The 24,230-nt window shown below is 41.1% G+C and overlaps 4 protein-coding genes across 4 annotated transcripts; 2 read left to right on the forward strand and 2 right to left on the reverse strand.

The window, feature by feature from the left end:
* Positions 1-508: 508 nt before the first annotated feature.
* On the reverse strand, positions 509-733 carry P170DRAFT_352630 (uncharacterized protein; the record flags this gene model as incomplete). Its single annotated transcript, XM_024843931.1, has 1 exon — positions 509-733. One exon carries the CDS (start codon positions 731-733, stop codon positions 509-511), a length of 225 nt encoding a protein of 74 aa, XP_024706911.1.
* Positions 734-12,046: 11,313 nt separating this feature from the next.
* P170DRAFT_487724 (alpha-L-rhamnosidase B) lies at positions 12,047-14,151 on the forward strand (the record flags this gene model as incomplete). Its single annotated transcript, XM_024853959.1, has 3 exons — positions 12,047-12,857; positions 13,078-13,285; positions 13,332-14,151. The coding sequence occupies 3 exons, from the start codon at positions 12,047-12,049 to the stop codon at positions 14,149-14,151; spliced, it is 1,839 nt and encodes a 612-aa protein (XP_024706912.1).
* Positions 14,152-14,473: 322 nt separating this feature from the next.
* On the forward strand, positions 14,474-16,091 carry P170DRAFT_487726 (putative sarcosine oxidase; the record flags this gene model as incomplete). The annotated part of the gene is made up of 6 exons (XM_024853960.1): positions 14,474-14,602; positions 14,671-14,857; positions 14,936-14,992; positions 15,053-15,408; positions 15,579-15,801; positions 15,871-16,091. 6 exons carry the CDS (start codon positions 14,474-14,476, stop codon positions 16,089-16,091), a joined length of 1,173 nt encoding a protein of 390 aa, XP_024706913.1.
* Positions 16,092-19,572: 3,481 nt separating this feature from the next.
* P170DRAFT_443786 (beta-mannosidase) lies at positions 19,573-22,291 on the reverse strand (the record flags this gene model as incomplete). Its single annotated transcript, XM_024850584.1, has 5 exons — positions 19,573-20,352; positions 20,401-20,636; positions 20,681-21,111; positions 21,157-22,110; positions 22,158-22,291. 5 exons carry the CDS (start codon positions 22,289-22,291, stop codon positions 19,573-19,575), a joined length of 2,535 nt encoding a protein of 844 aa, XP_024706914.1.
* Positions 22,292-24,230: the final 1,939 nt, after the last annotated feature.

Consider the following 24,230-nt stretch of genomic DNA (forward strand, 5'->3'; position numbering starts at 1 on the left):
CCTAGAGATAACAAGATCCCATCTACACAAATATAGGCAAGCATTATAATCCATTCTTAATTTCTATCCTAAAGCCGTTATTTCATTCTATTCTTCTTATATAATAGTTTAAAGAAGATTCTCTTCGCTTTATTAAATACTCTAATTAAGAAGCCCTTCTCATCCATATTATAGATTAGACTTCCGCACAACCCAACATAACCCGGACCCAACCCGGACCCAACCCGGGCTGGGTTGGGTTTTGGGTCGAAGACTCCGACCCAGCGTTGGGTCCGGGTTAAAGTTGGGTAACCCAGCCTGGGTCCGGGGCCCCAACTTGGGTTATAAACATAATATATATGCCAAGGCCCGTGACTACATAAATTATACATTTTTCGCCTATAATATTAAGTATTTTTTTTATAACTAAATCGGGAGGAAGCAAGAACAAGAAAGACTGAAAGACTAAGATATATTAAAGAATTAAAAAGTAAAGTATAATATACTTTTATCTGCGGCTAATATCTAACTAATGATACTTAAAGATATTATTATCGCGGCTCTTACGCTTCTGTCCTGACACCTGTACCTGGGTATTGTTTTTAGACAGCGGTATTTGGGCTTCACCTATCTCGCATATCTTGTTTATCTTATCTAGCCTTATCTTGTTATTAATTATAGTATCCTGCTCCTTAGTATTACTAATTAGATTTATTTTAATTTTATTAGGATGTTTATTCTTCTCCTCCTTCATAGATTTTATTTTCTTATAAGAGAAGAATTTTTTAAGAAGCTTTGCTTCCTACTCTTCTATATTAAATCTTAACATGTAAAAAAACAGTATTAACTCTTTAATTATTTGCGATTTTATTCTTTTTTGATAATAATAACAGATATCCTGAATAGTATTAAAGAGCTATTTAACTCCTGCGCTAGTTGTAGGAAAGGAGAGTGTATCCCGCGCAAGGGTAGTAATTACTGGAAAGCAAGTTTGGTACTCTCTCCAGAATGCAAGAGGCGTAATAGGAATAGTATTTATTAATTAGTTAGTATATTTTAGCAAAGACTTAGTTTAAATGCACCGCTATCAAGATATTAGATTATTTTATTAGTTACTATATTTGGCTGTATCTTACTCTTATTTAGTATTTTATTAAGTTTTAAGCTTAGCTGGGTTGTTGAGTAAGACCTGTCTAAAGACTGGTTATGAGTTAAAAGCTGCTTTTAATATAAAATAAAAGCCTGTTAGAAAGACTTGCGATAGATATCGCGCTATTTCTGATCCTAATCCTTTGTAAGGAAGAATTTAAACTTATTTACTGGTATTAATATTGTATTAATTATGTAGATATACCCTTGGATATAATTAGTTTAAGAGTAATATTTATTAAGCTTTGTCCGATCAGCCTTTAGTATATAAAGTATTTGTTGTTTCTACAAAATATATTTTTATTGTAGCTGCTTTATTAACTGCTCAAGATGCTCGAAAAGTTTATTGTAAATTTTAAATATATAATGTGCTGTAATGTCTCAAGTCTTTAATAGCTGAGTTATATAGTTAAAGAATGGCTTAATAATACAAAAAAGATAGTTAATCTGGCGCTACTCCTCTTCCTGAAATAATATTTTTTCGTAGTTATACTTTGTATAAAATAGTGTAAAGATATTGTATAGATATTTTGCCCGATAAAGTATTAGAAATATTAAATTTTATTAAGTTTTTATATTTTGGATAGGCACTAGCTTTATATTTAATATTTAGAGATTATAAAATGTCTCCTGGCGCTGAGGACTTGTATTTATATAGATTGTGAGATAGCAGACCTTATTTAAGATATAAAATATCTCTTGCCCTTGGTGCTGCGTGTTTACTTAGGCTAGTTTTAATTGTTTTTCTGTCTATTTTATTATAGTAGAATTATTTAATAAGACTGCCTTAATATAATTAAGAAACTGGTTAAGGCTAAGCTAAATAATATGAGTAAGGTATGGAATCCGGGTAATAATAATACTATTTAATAGAGTTTATTAAAGAGAATCTACTAAGATTTTATTATTAGATATATTATCTGTTGTTAATCTAAACACTCGCGATTTAAGGTTATACTCTATAAGAGTTTAAAGAATGACGCTACTTAGGTTCACATTAGTGTATATCCTGTACAGAGGCTTAAACCCAAGTAGTATCTCGCGGTAGATCTAATTAATATTAATAAAATAGCCTGTAATTGTTATAAACACCTGCGAGAATGGAGACATCCAGTAATCTAGTGCGATCGATATTTTTACGCTAGCGGGTAATATTCGAAAGATATACTCTTGCCGGTCTTGAACAAGGTTTCTTAATTAATAACAGATTATATTAGCAGAAGGGATTATTAGTAATGATGGGGTGTAGTAAGCCTAAGAAATAAGCCGCTGAAATGTTGGATGCTCGATAAGATGAAATAGAAGCTGATTAAATATAAAGAACTATAAAATATCTTTTTTTTAAGCTTCTTGCGAGAAAGATATATTAGCAGATGATTCTCCCTAATATTAGTATATAAAATAAATTAGCAAAGTAAACATAGCTAGAAGTAGGTTTTTATAGAAACACCTGCGGAAGTAAAGGAATATATGCTGCTTTTTAGAAATCCAGTTATTTCCGCTCTCTTCTCTTATTTATTCTTTAAACACCCAGCTGTCTTAAGGTGCTTCTGTATTATTAATATGCTATGATATTGTATTTTACCTTTTGCTTTTGGATTAACAGTATAGGGATGCTCAAGAATAGCTTTATAATATTGATACATGACCTTTGGTATATTATCTATATTATAAGTAACTTAGTGATAGTGGTTCTAAATCTCTGCATGTCGCGTTAATTTTTAGTTGATTTTATTTTTTCTCCTAAAATTAGTCTGGAGCCACCAGTCCACCCAGTTATTATGTGTTATTTTATTATAGAAAAGAAAGGCCTTTTTTTAGTCGGGTCTAACGCATGTAAAGAAAGAGGGGACTGCTAGAGGAATATTTGGTCGGAGAAAGTCTTGGTCGGAGATATTGAGTATGTGTTGACTGGTAGATAGAGTAACTAGATAGTTTAATAATATTAGATAGCTAAGATTATCTATCTTATTATTATAAAAGAAGGATGCGAAGTCAGAGTACTGATTTTATAACATAATTAATTAGCCTGGTAGATAACTAAGAAGGTAAGAGAGAAGATAGATACCTACTAAGTAATAATTTCTAGGGGTAAATTAACCTTAGAAGTAGGGAGTGAATTAAAGCAAAAGTAATATATTAACTTTAGAAAGGCAGTGTATAAACATAATAAGATGTGATTGGTTTATAAGATCTACCTTTGTGTAGATCGAACCCAAAAAACCCAAAAAACCTAATAAACCTAATAATAACCCAAAAAACCCAGCAATAACCCAGTAATAACCTAAAGAACCCAAAAAAAACCTAATTCCTACCCTAACTTCCCTTTCAGGTCCCCAAAAAATTTTAACCTATCTTATTATAAGAACCTCGCAGGGGTAACTAGTTATTTTTATCTTAACTTTTATCCGGGAGGCGGCCCCCCGATAAGAATACTAAATAAAAATATATTATTTTTTTTATACTTTTATCTTTTCCCTAGCCTAGATTTCTATGATTAAATAGACTCTCTTCCTTTAAATTAAATTACCTTGCAATGTTTTTCGCAAAGAATAATAAGCTTTTAAAATGATATCCTTTAGCCCAGAAGGATCTACTGAGTATTATATATAGATTTGTAGTAAATATATATTTTTATAACTACTAGCTAGAATGTAGAGTTTCTATGTTAAGCTCCCCTAACTTACTTAATCTTAATATTTGAATAGGTAATTAACTATAAACTTGGTCTAGCTTAAAAGGATATAAAGTTATTTTATAAATTTTTAAAAGATTTATACTACGAATATATGGTAATAGTTGGTATAACCTAGAACAGATGTAAAAAACAGTATGATATTTTGATGATTGAGCAGCTTTATGACTAAAATTATATAAAGATTGGGTCAAATTAGGTTAAATTAGGTTTTATTGGGGCCCCAGTATTGGGTCCGGGTTGGGTCTGGGTTAGAGAAGTTCAACCCGGACCCAGGCTGGGTTGGGTTTTGGGTCGAGATCTTCGACCCAAGTTGGGTTATGCGGAAGTCTATTATAGATATCTTCTTGCTGTATATTATATTCCGAAATTTTACGGGTTAAAAGTTTAAAATATAACATATAATTTAACACAGAATCAACCTTTTTTCGAGAGGAATCAATCCCAGTTATATAACAAGAAATAAGCTTATTATTATATCACTTTATAAAGCGGCTCGGCCACTATTTTCCAGGATGATTACCGGAGATCTCGTGAGCTAGATTTCACAATATTTTAAATAATATATAAAGGCCTTTCTCGCTTAATCAATTAATATTAGAAATAAGCATTTTCGCTTATCAATTATTAAACAATCATTAGTCCTGGTATTGCTTATTTTTAGAATACTGAACACCGCGGAATCTTCTTAATAATATTAATCTATAAATTCTATACTTTTTCGTAATAAAAGTAAGTATAGGTCTATCTTCAAGCTTTAGGGAGTTTATTTCTGCAATTATATCATTAATAGAAGCCATATTAATGAAGATATTAAGGTTTAAAGATGTTCAAAATATCGGTATAAAATCGATTTTCGTGCGTCAGGTGGGGGCGTGCGTCAGGTGATCAAGTACGGTATGGCAGAACTCACAGCTCACCGCTCAGTGAGCACAGGGTGAGCACTAGGCTGCGGCAGGTCATACAACATCAACATTTTTTCAATATCATAGTCGGCAACTGATACAATATTGGATTTTTTCCAATATTATTATCATATATACGATATCTAACAGACATCAGACAATATTAATAGATATTATATAAATATCTGCACTAGTATAAAACTCGCTAATTTATCCTATCTTAAACAATCAGGTGATAGTTATGAAGCTAACTAATTATTATATTATAACTAAATATTTATATGTTTAGTTATAATAGTACTTATTCTTTATTTCTCTTACTTATTATTAGAAATAATAAAATATAATATTATATTTAGAAGCTAATATCAGTTATATAATAATTATATATTTTACTTAAATAGTAAGTATGCTATTATTGCTTATAATTTTATAATTATTAGTTAATAGATGGTTGTTAGATAAAAATATATATTTAATATATAAATAATATAGTATGCTTTCCTACAAAGCTTTAATATAGTATTTAAATCTATAAATATTATAGTTTTAATAGTTAAAATAATACCCACAAATTTATAAGGGCTTTGTCTTATTATAAAGTTATTTTATTTAGTATATTTATATATAAAAATAAAGTATAATTTATATTTAAAGTTTACAGCTCGCAGACTTAAACATTTTCTTTAGTTTAAGTAATCGCAGGATAATTGTCTGATATCTAATATATATCAGATAACATCAGATAATATCGTCCGATATTAGTTAAATATTAGATAGATTAATTAATAAATATCTACTTCTACTTAATTATATCTAATTATTATTAAGTATTATCTTTAGCACGTTAAAATCATGCAAATATTTATTTATAATCTTATTTTATTTTATAACTAAATTCCCTGTAAGGCTCCTACTTATAAATCTAATTATTTTATTATTCTTACCTAATCTTATATTTATTATATCTTATTTTTAAATATCCTCAAGTTAATATATAGTGTTTTAATATATTAATTTATTTATTAATTTAGATATTTTATAATTAAATAGTTTTCTAAATATAATAAATAATTAAATTATAATATAATTAACTTTTTTCTCTGAATTCTGCTCTCTGCCTTAATATTCTCACGCACTTGATTTATTTATATATATTGTCTGCAAATCCTGCCAGCAGATCTATATACTTTATAATAGTAATAAAAGTGATTAAATAATAGACAAACCACAGAAGTACTTTATAGAATAATAGTTAATAATTAAGTTTGGCGCTAAAAAAGAATTTCAGAAGTTTATTTACTAAAATAATAATTTTAAAAAGTCTGATATTTAAGAGTTATTTAATTAAATTATAAATATTAAAACTAGTGAGCCTAAGGTTATATATAAATACTACTAGAATATAATTATTTACCTAAGAATTAATTATGCTGGTTTATCTCTAATAAAGGCCTATCTTACTAATATAGTTTATATTAAGCTATAAAAGATTATAAAGTAAGGTATTAATTATTTATTATAAAAGATGATAAGTCTATCTCTAGATTTAATTTATATTATATATTAATATTTTTTATTTCTATTTAATTATATTAATTAACAAGCACGGAATTTAGCTAGACTACTTTTTAGAAAAAGATCCTTAAATTTATTATAATTATTTATTTTTTATTCTGTATTATTAAGCACCTGAAGTTTAAAGAATTATTATAATATATTAGGCTTACTAACTCAGAGCTTAATATCCTGTCTATCTGTAATATAAAATAATTTCTAAATAATAAAGTTTAAGAATAGTAATAGAGTATTCTTAGTAAGCTTTTATTTAGAAGCTATTTCTTTATTATACTAAATTACTAGATCTCTCTTTTTAGTCAGGTATTTATAATAATTACTAGATACTTTTTTAACTAAAACTAGAATTACTATAAGGTTCTTCTTAGATTTAAGTATATATAAGAATTATATACTGGGATTTAGTTAAGTAAGACTGTTATCCGAATTTTCTAAGAGTATAATATTACTAATTAAGTATTATTAATTATAACTAATAATATATTAAATAATAATATAATAATTAAAGATATTTAAGAGATAATTTAGTCCTAGACTTTTTATAATATCTTTATCTTCCGGGTATTATATATTATACATATTATATAACTTAGCTTAAAGGACCTTCTTAAAAAGATTAAAATAAACCTAAAAAATATAAAAACCGAATTAGAGTAATTAAATAAATATATAAAATTACTATAGGCTGCTCCGTGTTATTCTTTAAGAAATATTATAGCTATATTAAAAAAGATAGGTGTATCATATTATATCACAGGATTATAATTATTAAAATATTCTAGATTTAAGAGCTTACTATATTTATTAATATTAATTTTTAATACTAAGAGGCTTTCCGGGCGCTTTAAATAATAGAGCTAAAGTTTTTATTTATTTAAGATATTTATATACACTAGAATTTTACTTTCTTAATATTAGAACATACTAAGAGGCTATAAGGAGTTTTTGGTTAGTACTGTTTAACCTATTAGTATATTTAATTTTAGCTTAATTTAGAGGAATAATACTAAGTAGAGTATCTTTTTTTTGATTATAAAACCTTTTTTTTATTATACTAAGATCTTATTAAAGACTTAAGATATTATTATTTATTTTATTTTTAATATTTATAATAAGCTCTTTAGCTATCTTAATAATATTAAGGAGTTATTAAAATATAAGACTATCTCTTAGAAAAAAAGAATACTTTAAGTATTATAGATAGCGAAATAGAAACTCTCAAAGTACTATAAAGTAACTAACACTGAATTATTTAATATAGTCTATATAATTATAACTATTTTATATCTTTTAAAAAAACTTCAGTTCTTTAAAGGTAATAACTGGAAAGAGAAAAATAAAAAAAAAAAAGATATTTATTAGATATTAATTTATCAGGATAAATTATAAAAGGAATTTAACTAATATTAATAATATATTATCTCTTAAAATAAGCTTTCTTAAGCTTAAATCACTCAAGAACCTAATAAAGAGGAGCTTAATCTTATAATAAACTTATATATTATTTTATAAGATAAAGTTAACCGGCTAGAAAATAAAATTATATAATATTTTATAAAAGGTTTATATACTCCCCTGCTTTATTATAAAGCTTTTTAGTTAAATTATTTAATAGATTTTATTAAAGATAAGCTAAGGGTATTCTAGAAGGAGTATAAGTATAAGTATCTAGTGCTTATAGTAATAGCACGGGATATTTTAGTAATATCTGCTAGTAGTACTGGTGTTAAACAGTTTTTTAACTATGCTTATAATATCTATTACTATTGCCAGAGATAGCTTAAACCTGAAATAATCTAATTTTTAATACTTTATTTATTTATATTAAAGTTTGAGCTTTAATAAACTAAATTTAAAATAATTAAAAAATATCTCTCTAGCGGTAAGATTACTATACTTAATTAAATATAAAAGCTAACTTTATTACTTAATAATATCAAGTTAATTAATAATAATAAAGAAAAGGGCTATCAAGCTGAGAATATATTAGATAATTTATATAATAACTTAGGTAATAACTATGTAGTTAAGCAGGTAACTCTTATACTTATTATAATTTAAGATAAGTAATTATAATATAAGCAGCCTTATAGTACTGTTAAGCCTCAGGAAAATAGTAATAATAATCTTTTATTTTCTAAGATACTAACTAAAGAATACACGCAGGGATGACCAGGGAGGATTCAGAAAAAATTAAAATAATTAAATAAATTTAAGTTTAATAATCTGTAACATAATCTTAAATAATTAAATATTTATTATTGTAATAAAGAGTAATAAAGTATATTAATTAATAAAAAAGGTTATAAGATATTAATTCGCGCTAGTAAATATAAAATTAATTATATATTAAATACTCCAAAAATACTATAGAAAATACATAACCTATGCTAACTTATTTAGGTTAGAAGTCTTGGACAGTTTGTAATATTTATTATCAGATAAATATCAGATAATTATCTAACAGCTTAAGTTAAATATCATAGTCATATTAGACAGAAAATCTAAATATTATAATTATATCAATATCAGCTACAATACAATACGATATGATATTATCGTACGATCCGTCCGATGCTGCCGCAGCCTAGTGAGCACAGCCTGAGCAAGCCCCTGAGCGCCCTCAGTAAAGCAGCGATGTCTACAGCAGGAAATTTACAATAATGTAGAAAAACAGGTACATATAGTGACATACATAGTCATAGTCAATTTGGAGTAAAGATTTCCATCAAAGGAAGCCGGGTAAAGTTTAATCCGAGACAAGTCACGTGGTGATAGTCACTATCGTCCCTCGTTTCCCTCGTTTTCGCCCTTTCGTTCATCATCGATTCACACATCTGGACCAAATATATGCTTAAACGGGCAAAGGCTTGAATGATAAAAGGCAGTGTCCTGCTTTTCCAAGCGTCAGTGCAGGAGGTTGGCGTTCTGCGTCGACCAGAAGCGCTGCGCAGTTTGAAGAGTGCAATTCACCCGAAAGGCCATTCTTTAGTTTGCACTGGGTTTATACCATGTGGGCAAGTGTAGTTTCATGTTTCAATTCTCCCATGTTGCTGCAAATTCGCTTTTATCTTACAAAGTCTGCTTTGTTCCCTATTGTTACTGCACACTATATCTTACTATATTCCAAATCATTCGCAGCTTTTGCCAGTAAAATGGAATCAGTGGTTCCTGGTGGCACTTCACATGCGATCAACAAAATTAAGTATGTACTTATTGAGGACGTCGAGAAACTTGAGCGATACCGTCTAGAAGGATATTATCTAATAACTATAGGAGAATGGCTGAATTCCCGGTACTGTGTCGTGTATAAGCTTGGCTTTGGCGCATACTCAACCATATGGATGGCGAGAGACGAGTAAACTAAAAAAATATGTCGCCATTAAAATTGCGGTCGCAGATAGTGATCTAGCTAACTCCTAAGAAAGAAATGTTTTCTATCAACTTAATATCGCAGATTTAAAGACCAAGTCTTATCCCGGCAGCGCAATTATACTACTTATATTGGATGAATTTACCATTTCTGGACCTAACGGGGTATATTAATGTTTTGTCATACTGGTTGGAATGATGAGCCTAGCTGAGGCTAAAGATGCTTCATCTTTTTAACTGTTTTAATTGCCTGTGGCCAGAGCTTTCTCTGCCCAACTAGTTTTAGCGGTGGTATATCTTTATTTGCAAGGGATTGTCCATGGTGGTGAGTATATATGCTTGGTTCTGTTATCTTAATTTATCATGTTGGTTATATTAATACGTTGCCAGATCTTTATCCTGGTAATATCTTAATTCGTTTTCTAGAGCGCATGGATGCGCTTTTACTAGAATAATTTTATGAAAAATATATACAACCTTATTACGAGCCTGTTATTTGTCTAGATTAGCATCTACTCCCTGATAATAGTATCCCCACGTATGCTGTTGGGCCCGTCTGGCTAGGAAAAGCAAGCGAATGTGTTTCTCTATTTGAAGCTCAGATAGTTGTCACTGACTATGGGGAGTCTTTTATGCCAGCTATTATAAAACGATATCACTCTAACACTCCGTATATGCTAGTCCCTCTAGAGACACACTTTAAACCCGAAGAGTCGCTTTTATTCTCCGCTGATATCTGGACGCTTGCGTGCACTATATGGACGTTAATGGGTTAGCGCCCGCTTTTTGAGGGATTAAATCTGTCTGCTGACTGGGTTATTAAAGAAAATGTTGATACTTTTGGCAAATTACCACTTCAGTGGTGGCAGAAATGGGATTCGCGCTTAAAGTGGTTTAATAATGACGGGATAAGATAAAATGCTGCAAGTTTAAGGTCCTGGGAGTAACGGTTTCACGATTTGATCTAGGATCTAAGACGCGAATTTAACATGCAGGCGATGGCGGATGCTGAGAGGTCTGCATTCCTTACTATGTTGAAAGATATGCTTGCGTTCGAGCCTGAGAAGAGGCTAACTGCTAGGGAAGTCATGGAATGCGAATGGATGCAATAATGGGCCCTACCTGAGCTTTTTAAAGTGGAATAAGATATGTCTTAATTTTTGTGTCTCATATCCAACGATTTAGCTCATTACCAAAGCTCCACATGATGGCCGATGGGTGGTTGCGGTCCCGACGGATGAACGAGCGCAGATCCGACTTTTTCCAGTCGTCGAAGATGAGGTGCGCTTCGAGAAACGGCACCTCGATTGCCCAGTCAAGCGGCACGCGGACGATCGTCCAATTGGTATCGTCGTATCCTGGACTCAGGAATGGAATGTCGACATCTGGGGGGTTTGCTGGCCGCTGGTGATGACTTTCTGCATCTTCAATGAAATCGTTGCCGGATGGGAGGTTCCAGGGCTTCAGGAATTTGATATTTTCGTCGGTGTCTGGGCGTGTGTCGTAGACCACTCCGTCGGGTATTCTCTCAGATTGCCAAAATTTCTAGTCTATGTGAAGCCTGATTCTCTGGCGAGAGGAGATGGTGCTGTTGGGCGATGGCTGGATGGTGCTTGCAGCAGCACTGGTGCATTGGAGGAACAGGAAGCCCAGGGGCAAGATCCCTCGCACAGGAATTCCATCCAAGTAGAGCTTCATTGCGTTGGGAGAGGCACTTTCTATAGAGACAAATTATTCCATGCAAAATGGGAGAACGAAGGACATAGCCCCTTAAATATACGAGCATTGCCTCAACTGCTTGTCTTTGCGTCAAGTCTTCAGTATCATGCTACCTACATCGTCTGTTAGCTTCGGAATGACTTTCAGCGAGCATACGAGCATATCAGTACCTATTCTATACCCCTGAAAGCAGGGGTTGTTTGAACTGATTCAAATGAGGAAATAAAGGCATAGATCTCTGAGCTGGCAGAGCGCCGCTATCCTTCTCCGTCTGTGCGATGACTTTCCGGGCTGCCGGGATAAGATAATAAGAAAGCTCTAATAGGACTAAGTCAACTTGTCTGTCTTTGAAAATATGTCAGTGAACGCAGTCTCACCATCCCTTTCCTTGTCTCCTGCTGGCCGGAGATCTGCATTGCGGATGCTTCCGCTCGCCCGCGTTCATCCTTTGAGGGCTTGATTGACATGGCATTGCGTATTCAAGCCAATGAATACCTTGAAGAGCTGCCATCGCGGTATCATTTCCCCGATGCCGGGGAAACATTCGTCCCCATGGGGAAGCGTGACGATATAAGTCAGGATACTCGTTAGAATCGCTGAATCGTGAGACAATTTTAGTATCCTATCATTCTTTCAAATATTTTGATCCATGCGTCGACTCATCTACCTGATAGCTGTTTTCAGCACCACCGTTCTCGGCGATGCCTGCTGGCGCGACAGCCATTGCACGGGGCCTGAGCAAGCGGCCTTCCCCGGGCCCTGGGACGAGAACAATTTCGCCCCGACATCTCGCATTGTCCGTCCCAGAGATGTCTTTCCGCTGGCAGATCCTCAGAACGTGCTCAAATACGACGCAAAGAATGTTGCCCTTGACAAAGCCACCCCCGCCCTTCTCGTCGACTTTGGTCTGGAGGTGGGAGGCCTGGTAACATTCAATTATACCCTATCAGGCTCTGCACTCACCTGCGGGCTGGCATTCACCGAAGCAAAAGACTTCATTGGAACCGAGTCCGACAGTCCCAGAGGCGACGGAACGATCGACGGAGCAGTGTACGCACAACTCGACGAGCGAGGCAATGGTTCATATTCCATGCCACCGGCCAAATTAAGAGGTGGCTTTCGATACCTCACCCTCTTCGTGAACTCAACGTCGAATTCAAGTCTAGCAATCACCGACCTCGCCCTAGAACTCTCCGTTCAACCAACCTGGTCCGACCTCCGCGCGTACCAAGGATACTTCCATTCCGACGACGCCCTGCTCAACAAGATCTGGTATGCCGGGGCGTGGACGTTGCAGACGAACACGATTCCCGGGGACTGTGGGCTGAGAACGCCAGATGGAGATGGCTGGGATAATGTCGAGGTTTTGACTGATGCCGAGACGGTGCTTGTGGACGGAGCCAAGCGCGATCGGTTCATATGGAATGGGGATATGGGGCACGGCGGTTCCGAGTGTGTTTGTGAGCACGGGGGATTTAATCAGTACGAGGAATGCGTTGGAGGTGATCTATGCGCATCAGGTATGCTGAGGGAGTTGGGATTGGGGGTCAGTGCTGATGATGTTAGGATGAGGATGGGCGGTTTCCAAAGGCTGGACGCCCGAATGCGAAGTTGACTAGTGATAGTAAGTTATCTGGAGTAGAAGCAAGGGGACAGGCTGAAAGTCTGGATACAAAACAGCGTACCACCTCTGGAACCTCATCGGCACTTACAACTATCCTCTCTACTCTGGAGATGTCGACTTTGTGACGGAGATCTGGCCGAAATACGTCAAGGGAATGAACCATTCCTTGTCCCTGCTTACGGAGTCAGGGATCGTCAATGTTACCGGAGAGGATGACTGGGGCAGATTCGAATACTCGACCGAGCGATGCTCCGCTAGTATGCTGTAGGCTCTTCCATCACTTCTAGCTGGTCATGGTTAACATGTAAAGCCTATACCGCGCCCTCGAAACCGGAGCAACCATCGCATCCTGGATCCCCGATCTCTCTATCGATACAAACTACACGCAGCAATACCTCGCCCAAGCAAAGACCCTTCGAAAATCCATCCTACGCGAATTCTGGGACGAATCCACCGGGGCATTCACAGACAGCCCCGGCTCCAATCTCCACCCCCAAGACGCCAACGCCATGGCTCTCGCCTACAACGTTGTCACCGACACCCAAGCAGACCTCGTTTCAGAATACCTCACAAGCCAATGGACGCTCATTGGTCCCGCATTCCCTGAGCTCCCCAACAACATATCCCCGTTCATCTCGAGCATCGAACTCGAAGGTCACTTCCGCGCGGGGAGACCCGATCGCGCACTCGAGCTGATCCGATCACTCTGGGGGTGGTACATCCAACACGAGAACGGAACGCAGTCCACTGTTCCAGAAGGATACCATGTCAATGGTTCGTGGAGCTATCGCGAGGAACGGAGCTATACGAAAGGCCAGCCGTATGTGTCTCATGCGCATGGCTGGGGCGCGGGTCCAACGTCCACCTTGACGGAGTATATGGTTGGATTGCGCGTGACGAAGCCGGCGGGGAGCGAGTGGGTGCTGAGCCCTGGGGTGTCTGATCGTGGGTCGTTTGAGGCTGGGTTTTCGACTTCGTTGGGAAGGTTTTCGGCGAGGATTGTGGTTGAGGATGAGGAGGTGACTGTGGGATGGGATTCGCCGGAGGGGACTGTAGGGATTGTTCAGGTTCCTGGGCGAGATTCGGTGATTGTAAGGGGTGGGAAGGGTGATTTGGTTGCGTCTCTGTAGTTAATTTGGGAGGAATTCGCAAATGGGATGCTGGATTTCTAGGAAGTAGAGCTGAAGATCATACGCACCCACCGGCCTCTTGGGTTATCTTAAAGACGAGATGTGTGACCGTCACTGAAGATGGCAAACCAGGAAGAATATTCCATTCAAAATAGATATTTACTAGAAGTTTTTTTATTCTCCATCTAACTCCCTCAGCCCCTGATGCGACAGGCCTAACGCTTACACAACGATGACATAGCCCAACCCTACAACCTTACAAGACTACAAACTCCGCGAACCGCTACAGCCTTGTACACACCTCGAACCCTCATCCTTTAAAATGCCCCCCAAGAATAACTACGACGTCGCCATAATCGGCGGCGGCCCAATTGGCCTCTCGACCGCCCACGAACTCGCCAAAGCCGGGCACTCCGTCGTCGTCCTCGAACAATACAACTTCTTCAACCAGGTGAACCTCCTCGTACACCCGGCACCTATCTCCAGAGCCAGAGGTTACAAATGGACTAATATAACCAGGCCGGCAGCTCCGGTGACCTCCAACGCATGTTCCGAACAACGTACACGGAGGATTTCATGGCCGATCTGGCATACGAGAGCATGAGGGTCTGGGAGGAGCTTGAAGCGGAGGCAGGAGAGACGCTACGCTGGATGACGGGGTTGTTGAATTTTGGGAACCCGGAGTATCATGAGAGAGGTCCGGAAGGTAAGTATTCAATCTGGTTGAATTCTTTGTTTTATCTAGTCGATGGAGTGGGTGGGTTATTGACGAGAGAGGATCCAGGAACGCTCCTCGGCCCTATTGAGAATCTGAAACGACTGGGTATGGAATATACAGTATGTATGCGTTCCTTCCTCTGTATTGATCCTAGACTTTCATGGGAGGCTGATTATGAGGTAGATACCAAATCTGATATCGAAAGGTCCTACCCCTTCACTAACCTCCCGGACGACTATATCGGTATCTACGCGCCGGATAACGGTATTATCAACGTTCCTCTTCTAGTGAGGACATTGTACCGTCTTGCAAAGCAGAATGGAGCCCAGATGCATTCACACACGCAGGTTACGCGACTAGATCCAGAAAGTGTAGGACAGGGCTGGCGCATATCCGCCATCCAAGAAGGCCAACCGGTTACATACCACGCAGACAAAATTGTTTTGACATGCGGAGCATACATCAACTCTATTCTCCGCGCTAGCTTCGGTATCCAGCTGAGACTCGAGATCTGGGAAATGGCAGGGAGTTATTATAGCGTTGATCCTGGGGCTGGAGATGGAGATCGTCAGGGGACTGAGATTCCGAGTCCGTACCTACCTCTCTACCTAGACTCTACCAGCCCTGCATCTTATATAAGGATGTGCTGATCAAGAAAACAGGCATGTGGTTCCACTTCCAAAACTCCCTCCCCGACACCCGCTCCTAGCTCTTCTTCGGATACCCTGTTCTCCCATGGGGACCACCCGATCTGGCGCGCATAACTGTCGACACAGCGACGAGACGGATCTCGGACCCAGCGCAGCGCAATGAGTGTGGTGTCAGCGAAGGGGATATTGCGAACACGCGGGACTTTGTGACGCGGTTTATGAAAGGTGTGAATCCGTCGATTCCTGTCTTCGAGTCGGTTTGTTTGCAGGGGAATGTTTTTGGTATGTTCTCTCTCCTTTTTCATCATACGCTTTCCTCAGTTTGGATGCATAGAATTAATGTTGAGATAGATAATATGTTCGTTCTCGATCAGCTTCCTGAGGAGTATCTTCGAGGAGCAGAGCCAGGGTCTGTGGTTTTGTTTACGGCCGGCTGGGCGATGAAGTTTGTTCCGTTGGTTGGGCGGGCTTTGAAGGGGTTGGTGGTGGATGGGAGGTCGAGGTATGCGAGGGGAGAGTTTGCGGTTACGAGGAAAGATGAGAGGGGAGAGGGGTTGAATGAGGAGGTTTAGCTGTTTATTTGGGTGAAGGAGGAAGGGTTGGATGGGCTGGGTATAGTAAGTTGGTCTATGATTATGTCCAAAGGGCTAAGATGGGGAAGTTAATATTTGTAAGAGAAATTCTTTTCTGGTGGATTGAATTGCTATAGCATGTGTTAAAGTCCATATCAACTGTCAGATAGGGTCAATTGTCCTTGGAAAGCTTCGTTCTGATATAACTTCCTTGTTCTCGAAAATAAGATGAACTCCGTAACTGCAGCAGGAAAGACTGATGCAGTTCATCTCCCCTTTGCTAGAGCTCGAACGTCTTGACATGACTTCAGACAAAAGAAGGGAGATACACGGCAAAGGGTTGACAACCCACGCTGAACTCAACAAACCTAAGCAGTATAGAATACCCTTCTAACCAACCACTTGTGCCCTAGAAGAGTCCAGTGTTAGGTACGCTTCTACTATTATTCAGACAATATCCCAAAGTGTGTCTATAAGGTCATTTGGGCCAGGTGTAGTATTGTACGGTACTTCCAAAGGCAAGTTCGTATTTCGTTACACTTCGGACAGTGCTGATAGCCCAGAAGCTCTATGGCAACAACCAGAGATGAATTCATATCAATATCAGAATTTAACCATCAGCAGCAGTAGCAGTACGCTGGCTTCAAGCCACTTCACCACACAGATACCAAAGAAATGCTCCGCGTTCCGAAGACGCGCAAAGAAATAGGATGCTTTCCGGTTCTGGTTCAGGGGACCTGTGGGGATTAACGAGTGTTCTGGCTCGACAGACCTCCACATATAACATGGAAGGACTTGTGGTGGAGGAGAGAGACCGAATCTACGGACTGCAAGCTGCGGGTGAGCAAGACGTCTAGACCTTGCTGTTTTCTTTCCTTTGTCAATCGATGTCCAGGATGCTCGGTCAACGTGCGGTGGATCTGTTCAGTTACTAGAGGGTCGCTGACCCGATCGATGAGGGCAACGTACAAATCCTGAGCATCGCCGGACCGGACCACCCGTGGAACCTCCCTGAATGTGCGATTTCCAATTGCACCGAGTTCGTGACCGTTATGAGAGACAATTTCCGGTGTACCGCGAGGCTGGCGCTTTTTTCGAGAAAGTCCATCGGAGTCGAAATCAAACGGCCATCATTGACTCGGGTCTTGAATATACACGTTTTCAAGTAAAGCTTTGGCTGGCCACTGATCACAGAACTTTGTATAGGAAGGCGGCCGTTTGCATTGCCAAACGTTACGCATGTTATTCATGTCGAGGATGAACCGCTTGAGACCGTGAAGGGACAATTGCTTGACATCCGATCGAGAGATCGAGGACGAGGACAAACGAAACCTGCGGGTGACGAGAGGAGATAGATCAGGAGAGGAGGTCCTATTTATACCTAGGGAGGCCTCAAGCGATTCGTGCTAGCACAAGCATGGCTAGTGAAGAAGTAGGTCTCATCGCGCCAAACATCATCATTTGGTCTACCACCTTTTCCAAGATGGCGGAAGCATGAGTTGCTTTCCGACACAAGGTTACGCTGTCACTGCGAGATCCGGGGCGCCGTAGGCTTTGTTCGGTGCCTGCTTGGTCGACTAGTCAGGGACTAGACAAAATGAAGGCAAGAGTATGGTCGACGACGAGACAACAAGACCAAATCAAATTTAGCATACTCTACAGGTAACCAGAAGGACCCTTCCTCTTCTTTTTTAACGCAGATAACAACATGTCAAAATAGACAGGAAATGCTATTATCTGCTAGTTCACTGTTCACAGCTAATATTGCTGTTTTGATATGCCAATATAGGGATTCCACTTTTGAAGCCAGCGGTATTCTTGAGCTGAAGGCATGAGCCTCTGGGATATAATGCCAGCGTTCTGATGATGTTGAAGAAATGGCAGAAAAACAGCATTATCGCCTTTGCTTCCCTCTGTCATTGATATATATGTGTCAAACAAGCACCTGGATCACGATGATATGAAGTACTTGATTTTGGTGAAAAGCCGCTAGGTCTGTCATGGTAAGGCACATGACTCATGATGCAGATATCTCGCCTCATTATGTATTAACGTGAACGCGATGGATATCTTAGCTGTGGGAATTGCACACCGGAAAGTGCCCAGTTTGCAATCCAAGGAAACGCCTCGGGCTTGTTGGCTTGTGCAGCCTTCAAAGACATTTGTTGAGGGCCGGAAGCAATTTTACCGCAGCCTAAGGGAGGGTCGACTATTTGCAGGATGCTCTTTATCCCCATTGGTCGTAATTAAGGCAGATACGCTGTTCTGTGTCATCTCGGCAAATGCAACAATAAACTCGCTATCTTTCTTGGTCTTATAGCGCTTTGGTGACTGGATTAAGGCTAACCGGTCGATCAAGTCGGTAAGAGTTTTGATGTCAGCTTTCACCCAAGAACAAATGAGAGTACTTCTGATGCTTTGGTATTTGGAAGTGGAATTGAGAAATGCGATAACTGCTGTTGCTCTGACTGGACTCGTTTTTAAGAACCCGGAACCTTGCAATGCAATCGCTCATATCGGATTGGTCACTAGGCTAGGAAGCAGTTAGTCACTGAAGGCTTCTGATCTTTTCAACTTGTCTTTTCGCACCGAATGCAATATGCAGTGCCTAGGCTCAATATCCCTGCGCATCTTGGATAATCTTCTTGTTCGTCCGGCATGTCGGTAAGCTACTGGTTATTCTTATTCGTCCGGCATATCTGTACGCTGCTGGTAGGTTTAGTCGCATAGCCTTGGTTTACGTAGTAGGAAAGACATACTTGATGTAGATCCCCTCTCCCAAAGTGTATTTTCTTTCCATCTCCCACTGATCAGATCAGAGTACACATAACATCGGCTAGGTCTAGTGTCCGTCCGATGAGATATGGTTGCACCTATCTTCTGGCAGGGCTCTGTAGTAAGAGGCTAGAGATATCGATGCCTCTTCAAGCAAAGGTGCAAGATACTCTTTGTTCCCCGGGAAGTATCAACCTTGGAGAACGGAGATATATTTGACTGCAGGATCCGAGATACGTCGAGAAGTATCACAGTCCGATTTTCTTTGCGGAAGACAAAGAGTAGGCATTTCTCATCGGCTTCAAGTTGACAGCTTCTGGTAGGCAAAAAGGTTCAAATGAAGAGAGATGCAGAAAGGATAGATGGTTCTCTTTGACCCTGTTTGAGGAGAGAGACCTCTGTATTGCGAGCTCGCTAGCTGAAGATCTAGGGAATCCCTGTATGCTGATCGTAGGAGGGTGTAGTTGTGATTAGGAGAAGGAGCGCGATAGAATCTATCATTCCATTATCTTGGAAGCGGAGAGAAATTACAGTATTCACATGAAGTGGTTAGTGAATTAAAACTGGGAAAGTGGCCGTGGAAAGGGAATATGCAACTAGAAGGAATGAGAAGCTAGGGAATGAGAAAGCTCTACGGATGATAACCGGATGGTAGTTAATCTGAATCGGAGATATGCATTGCTTAGCATTTCAAGTAGCAACATTCTTACTGGCCAAGAAACTTGTACTTCAAAGGCGCATCATTCTCGCCCAGTCCCTTGATGGTAACGACCTGCTCATCTCCCGGCACAATATCCATGGCGCTGTCGCTGACTCGCACGCCATCCCGCTCCTCAAAGACCAGGCATTTCACGGGCTTCTTAGTGGTGATCTTCAGCGTCTGCTCGGTAGCAGATCCCGATCCCTTGGTCACTTCTAGTCCGCGGTCCGATAGGTCAAGGTACTTGAACGGCTGGGGCCAGTCGACGTCGCGCGCAGTGACGCTGCCATCGACCCACAGTCGCGCCGCAAGAACATGCGGTTCCGGGTACTCAGTATGGTCGATGACTCCGTCAGCGATGTTGGTGGTTCCGTTGGGGACGATCTTCACATTATCGTGGACAATGCTCTCGCGAACCTCGAGGCCAGAGTTGACAGACAGGAAGCGCAATTCCACCTTTCCAGAAACCTCCTTCTGCAGGTTGCTGGCGATCCACAGCTCGAACTTGCTGGTCTTCGGGGGCTGGGCGTGGGTGACGCTCCAGTCGTGGTGCTCGCGACGAACTCCCACGGCGATGGGGTTCAGAACCCGTGCGACGGCATAGAAGGCGGGTTTGGGTCGCAGGAAGTAATCCACGATGGCCCACGAGATGGTGGGCCAGCAGTCGTTCAGCTGCCAGAGGAGAGCACCGCCGCAGTGTCGCTCGTCACCCCATTGGCGGCGCCAGCCGCGGTAGCCGAACATCATCGTTTCAGCCTGGACGACTTGGGTCAGGTAGATGTATGTCTAAACTCAGTTAGTTGTGAGTCACGAAGGAGAGGTCATGGTGAATACCTCGAGATCTGTAGCCGTTCGCAGGTTTTCAACCAGATAGGTGGCGATTCTTCGCTCGTGGCCATCTGCCTTGTTGTGGAAGTCGAGCACATGAGACTGGGGATATTTGTCTTTCTCGTTCTCCACAAAGTAGTCGATCGTCGACAGGTGCGGGAACGCCTCCATGCCGAATTCGCTGTTGAACCGTCCCCCGAGGGTATCGAAGATTTGATACTTTTCTTGCGTTCCATGCCAGACTTTGACAGTTAGCAAAGCACCTTGATAGAGCTGGCCAACTTACCATTCCACTGGTGCATGTCTCCAACCGTAGGGTCGGAAGTGGTCTTGCCATCGCCCCAAGGACTACCAGGATGGTAGAATATCGATGGCGTCAGTTTCTCAACAACCGAGGGAAGCAACTTCTCGTAGATGTAGCGAGCAGGAAAGTCGGTCTTCAACCAGTTCTCTGGATTCTTGTCCTCGTAATTGTAGACCAGGCCTGCTTGCTCCTGTACTTGGTAATCTTCGTTGTTGCCGACCCAGATCACAATGGACGGGTGGTGGCGCAGTCGGCGGACGTTGTAGAAAGCCTCCTGCTCGACGGACTCGAGCAGATCAGGCCAGGTCGGGTAGTTGCCGCAGCCAAACATGAAGTCTTGCCATACCAACACTCCGAGTTCGTCGCACGCTTGGTAAAAGCTGTCATCTTCGTAACATCCGCCACCCCAGACCCTACAACCTGTTAATAGTTATCAAATATCGCCAGGAGTATCTCACCTAATCATGACCTGTCGTCCAGCGACCATCAGCTCGATCCATTTGCGATACCGTTCAGCACTGATGCTAGGCAGCAAATTGTCGGCAGGAATCCAGCAAGACCCGCCGCAGAAGACATCCACTCCGTTGATCCTGAAGAAGAATGATTTACCATGCTTGTCAGGCCGTTGGATCACTTCCGCAGTCCGGATGCCAATCTTCTTGGAGGCACGATGCACCTCGTCCTGTCCCTTTTCAAGTGACACCGAAATATCATACAGAGTGGGATCACCATAGCCATTTGGCCACCACAGAGACGGCTGTTTCACGTCAAAGGTCACATCTGCATATCGGTCCTTCGGCTGCGTCACCTCGCGCGCGACCTCTTGGCCATCAAGACTCAATGTAAATGTGACGTTGTACGAGGAGTCAGAGTCGACGCCTTCAAACTGCGCAAATGCAGAGATCTGGGCTGACTCGTGATTCGATGCCAGTTTCAATTCGGTCCAGAGATCTTCGACTCGCGCGGAATACACCTCAAGTCGCACCTCTCGCCAAATACCGGCAGTATTGAGCAATGGGCCCCAGTCCCAGCCCCAGTGGTACTGCGCTTTTCTCACGGCCATTCTGGCTGGGTCTCCATTGAAAGAAGCCCAGTTGTGCTTCGGGTCCTGTTCCTTAAGCTTCCGAGCACGCAGCATGGCACAATCGAAATCGATTTCGAGCACGTGGTCACCCTCGGCCTCCAGGGCCTTGGTCACATCTACGCGGTGGGCAAGAAACATGTTGTTGCTTTCCAAGATCACCTTGCCGTCCAGCTTGACCGTTGCAAAGGTGTCTAATCCGTCAAAGGCCAAAACTACCGACGATCCGTCAGGAACCGAGGGTTTTTGGAACACATTGCGGTAGCTCCACGACTTGTCATTCACCCACCTAGCGTCGAGCTCATTGAAACCAACGTAGGGATTTTTCAATCTAGATTTTTCAGCATTGAATCACATAGCAGTAACCAGAGACCGTACTTGTCATTCGCCTGTAGATCCTGATGAACCACCGAAGGGACCACGGGCACAGGCAACCAGGCTTCTGCCGATGCATCCTCACTGTCCTTAAAACTCCATCCTGTGGAGAGAGAATGTTGCGAATAAGCTGCCATGACGAGCTCAGGCAGGCGACAAACGAATGGCGATTTAATCCTATACTTCCAAAGAGGTCCAGTTCAGGTCCGCTGTAGTTGACCCAACAACAAAAAGGACAATTCCCTCAGCTTTAAGACCGGAAACCCGGTGAATTTAGAGCCAGAGCCTCCATCGTCGACGACACTTCGACGAAGTATGAGCGAGACACCGGGGGAGATGCACGGAGACCCCTCCGTCTTCCACGTGCCGCCTCTTCCTAATCGGGACCGGCGACGCGGAGGCATGACCGTGCCCAATCGGGTTAGCGCGGTGCCTGACACGCTTCTCCCTCTCGCTTCTCTTTCTGTCTCTGAAAGAACTCATCTCTCGAGAGCTTTTCTATCGGCATTCCACACATTCTCTCTCCAAATCCATCCCGTCCACGACTTCGGCTTGTCTCAGCATCCCAAAAGGAAAGATCCCCGGGCTGTTCCCAAAGTCAAACTGGCACCGGCCTCTTTCTCCCGCACTCTAAAACCGCCGGTGCCTCTCCTCCCGGCCCTTGTCTCTCTTTAGACACGGAAAACACCCCGTCTAGCTCTCTTTTGGGAGAGGAATATCCTTTTCCCGGACTCCGTTGTGGTCGGCCCTCTGAGGTGGTGCAACTGGACGACTCTAAATATCACCGTTCGTCGTGCCTGTGCTCCCGCCCTCCAATAGCCTGCGTGCCTTCATTTGGTTCCTGCTGCCATTTTGAGTTTTGCGATCTTTACAAACCCTTGATTAGGGTAGCATTCTGAGCTTTGACTCTCTTTCGCTGCGCCCTGTGATGGATGTCTCCTGACACCCGTTCGTCTCGCTTCAGTCGGTCCTTCTTTTTTCCCATGTTTGCATAATCAGACCCATTTCCCTGCGCGAGGATTATTCCTTGTCACTTTCAGTTGGCCTGAGGTCGTGGTTGAGTTGCCTGTTGAAGGTTGTGGGCCATAACCAACATACGAAATATGGTGATGACAAAATCCCTGCCTCGTCTCAGACAGGACCCATGGGCAGACGCAAAGATCGTACGTCTTTTCTCCCGTCTGGAGCCTACAGCAGAAATGGATCTTTTCGACCTGGGAACCGATCAATGCCCCTCTATTCGGTTTTGCCACTAATCCCCCCCCTCCCTGGTCGCAGTAGTCCAGGGTCGCTTGGAGGCATTTCCTTTCTTACCAGGGCGCTAGAAATGGTCTGACAGCCTAAATCTTCCAGGGTGATTATTCGACCCTGGCCGCGCTGCCCCTCATCGTACCATCATTTTTCCTCCCCCTTCCCTTCCCTTCCCTCTCAGGCATTGGTCAGCCCGTGGTCCTTCATATCCCGAACTTAGATTGACAGGGCTACGTTCTATTTTCACATGGCGGAGCAGACATCTGATGGAAAAATGTCTCATTCTTGGCAAGTCCGCTTCCCTCCCAACCCGTCTGATCACGTTGTGGGTCCTTGCAATAAATTTGGCTCTTAACGATCGACGCCACTGGTTAATTCTAACCGTCCGGAGACACCGGGGCGAATCTCCTGGACGAGGTGCCCAATGCGCTGAGAAGGTTCGGATGATCCCGAATCGGCGTCGACGTGAGAGTTTGGACTACCTGTCCTTTTCAATCTTATTCCATTCTCTTTCGCTGCTTCTTCGATCCGACAAATCACTTCTGGTCTGGGTGTTAGACCTCCGATCGATCCGGATGCCGTGAAGTCTCACCACCCCCGACTTCGACTTTGCCAGAATGAAGAAGTGGCAGTGAGGTGCGGGAGGGGAACCATCTTAATGCTTGCAAGTCACTGCATGTCAATTCTCCGACTCAATGGAATCGCTTGCGTGGTCATCCAAGACTTGGTTCTATTAATTGATATTGTACGCGGGGTCCCACCTGCCGATTGGAAGACGTCCGACCTTTTCTGGGTAAATGAACCCCCTCAGTATTCTTCTGCTAA

The sequence above is a fragment of the Aspergillus steynii genome, assembly GCF_002849105.1.
Source record: "Aspergillus steynii IBT 23096 chromosome Unknown P170scaffold_2, whole genome shotgun sequence".
Taxonomy (NCBI): Eukaryota; Fungi; Ascomycota; class Eurotiomycetes; order Eurotiales; family Aspergillaceae; genus Aspergillus; species Aspergillus steynii.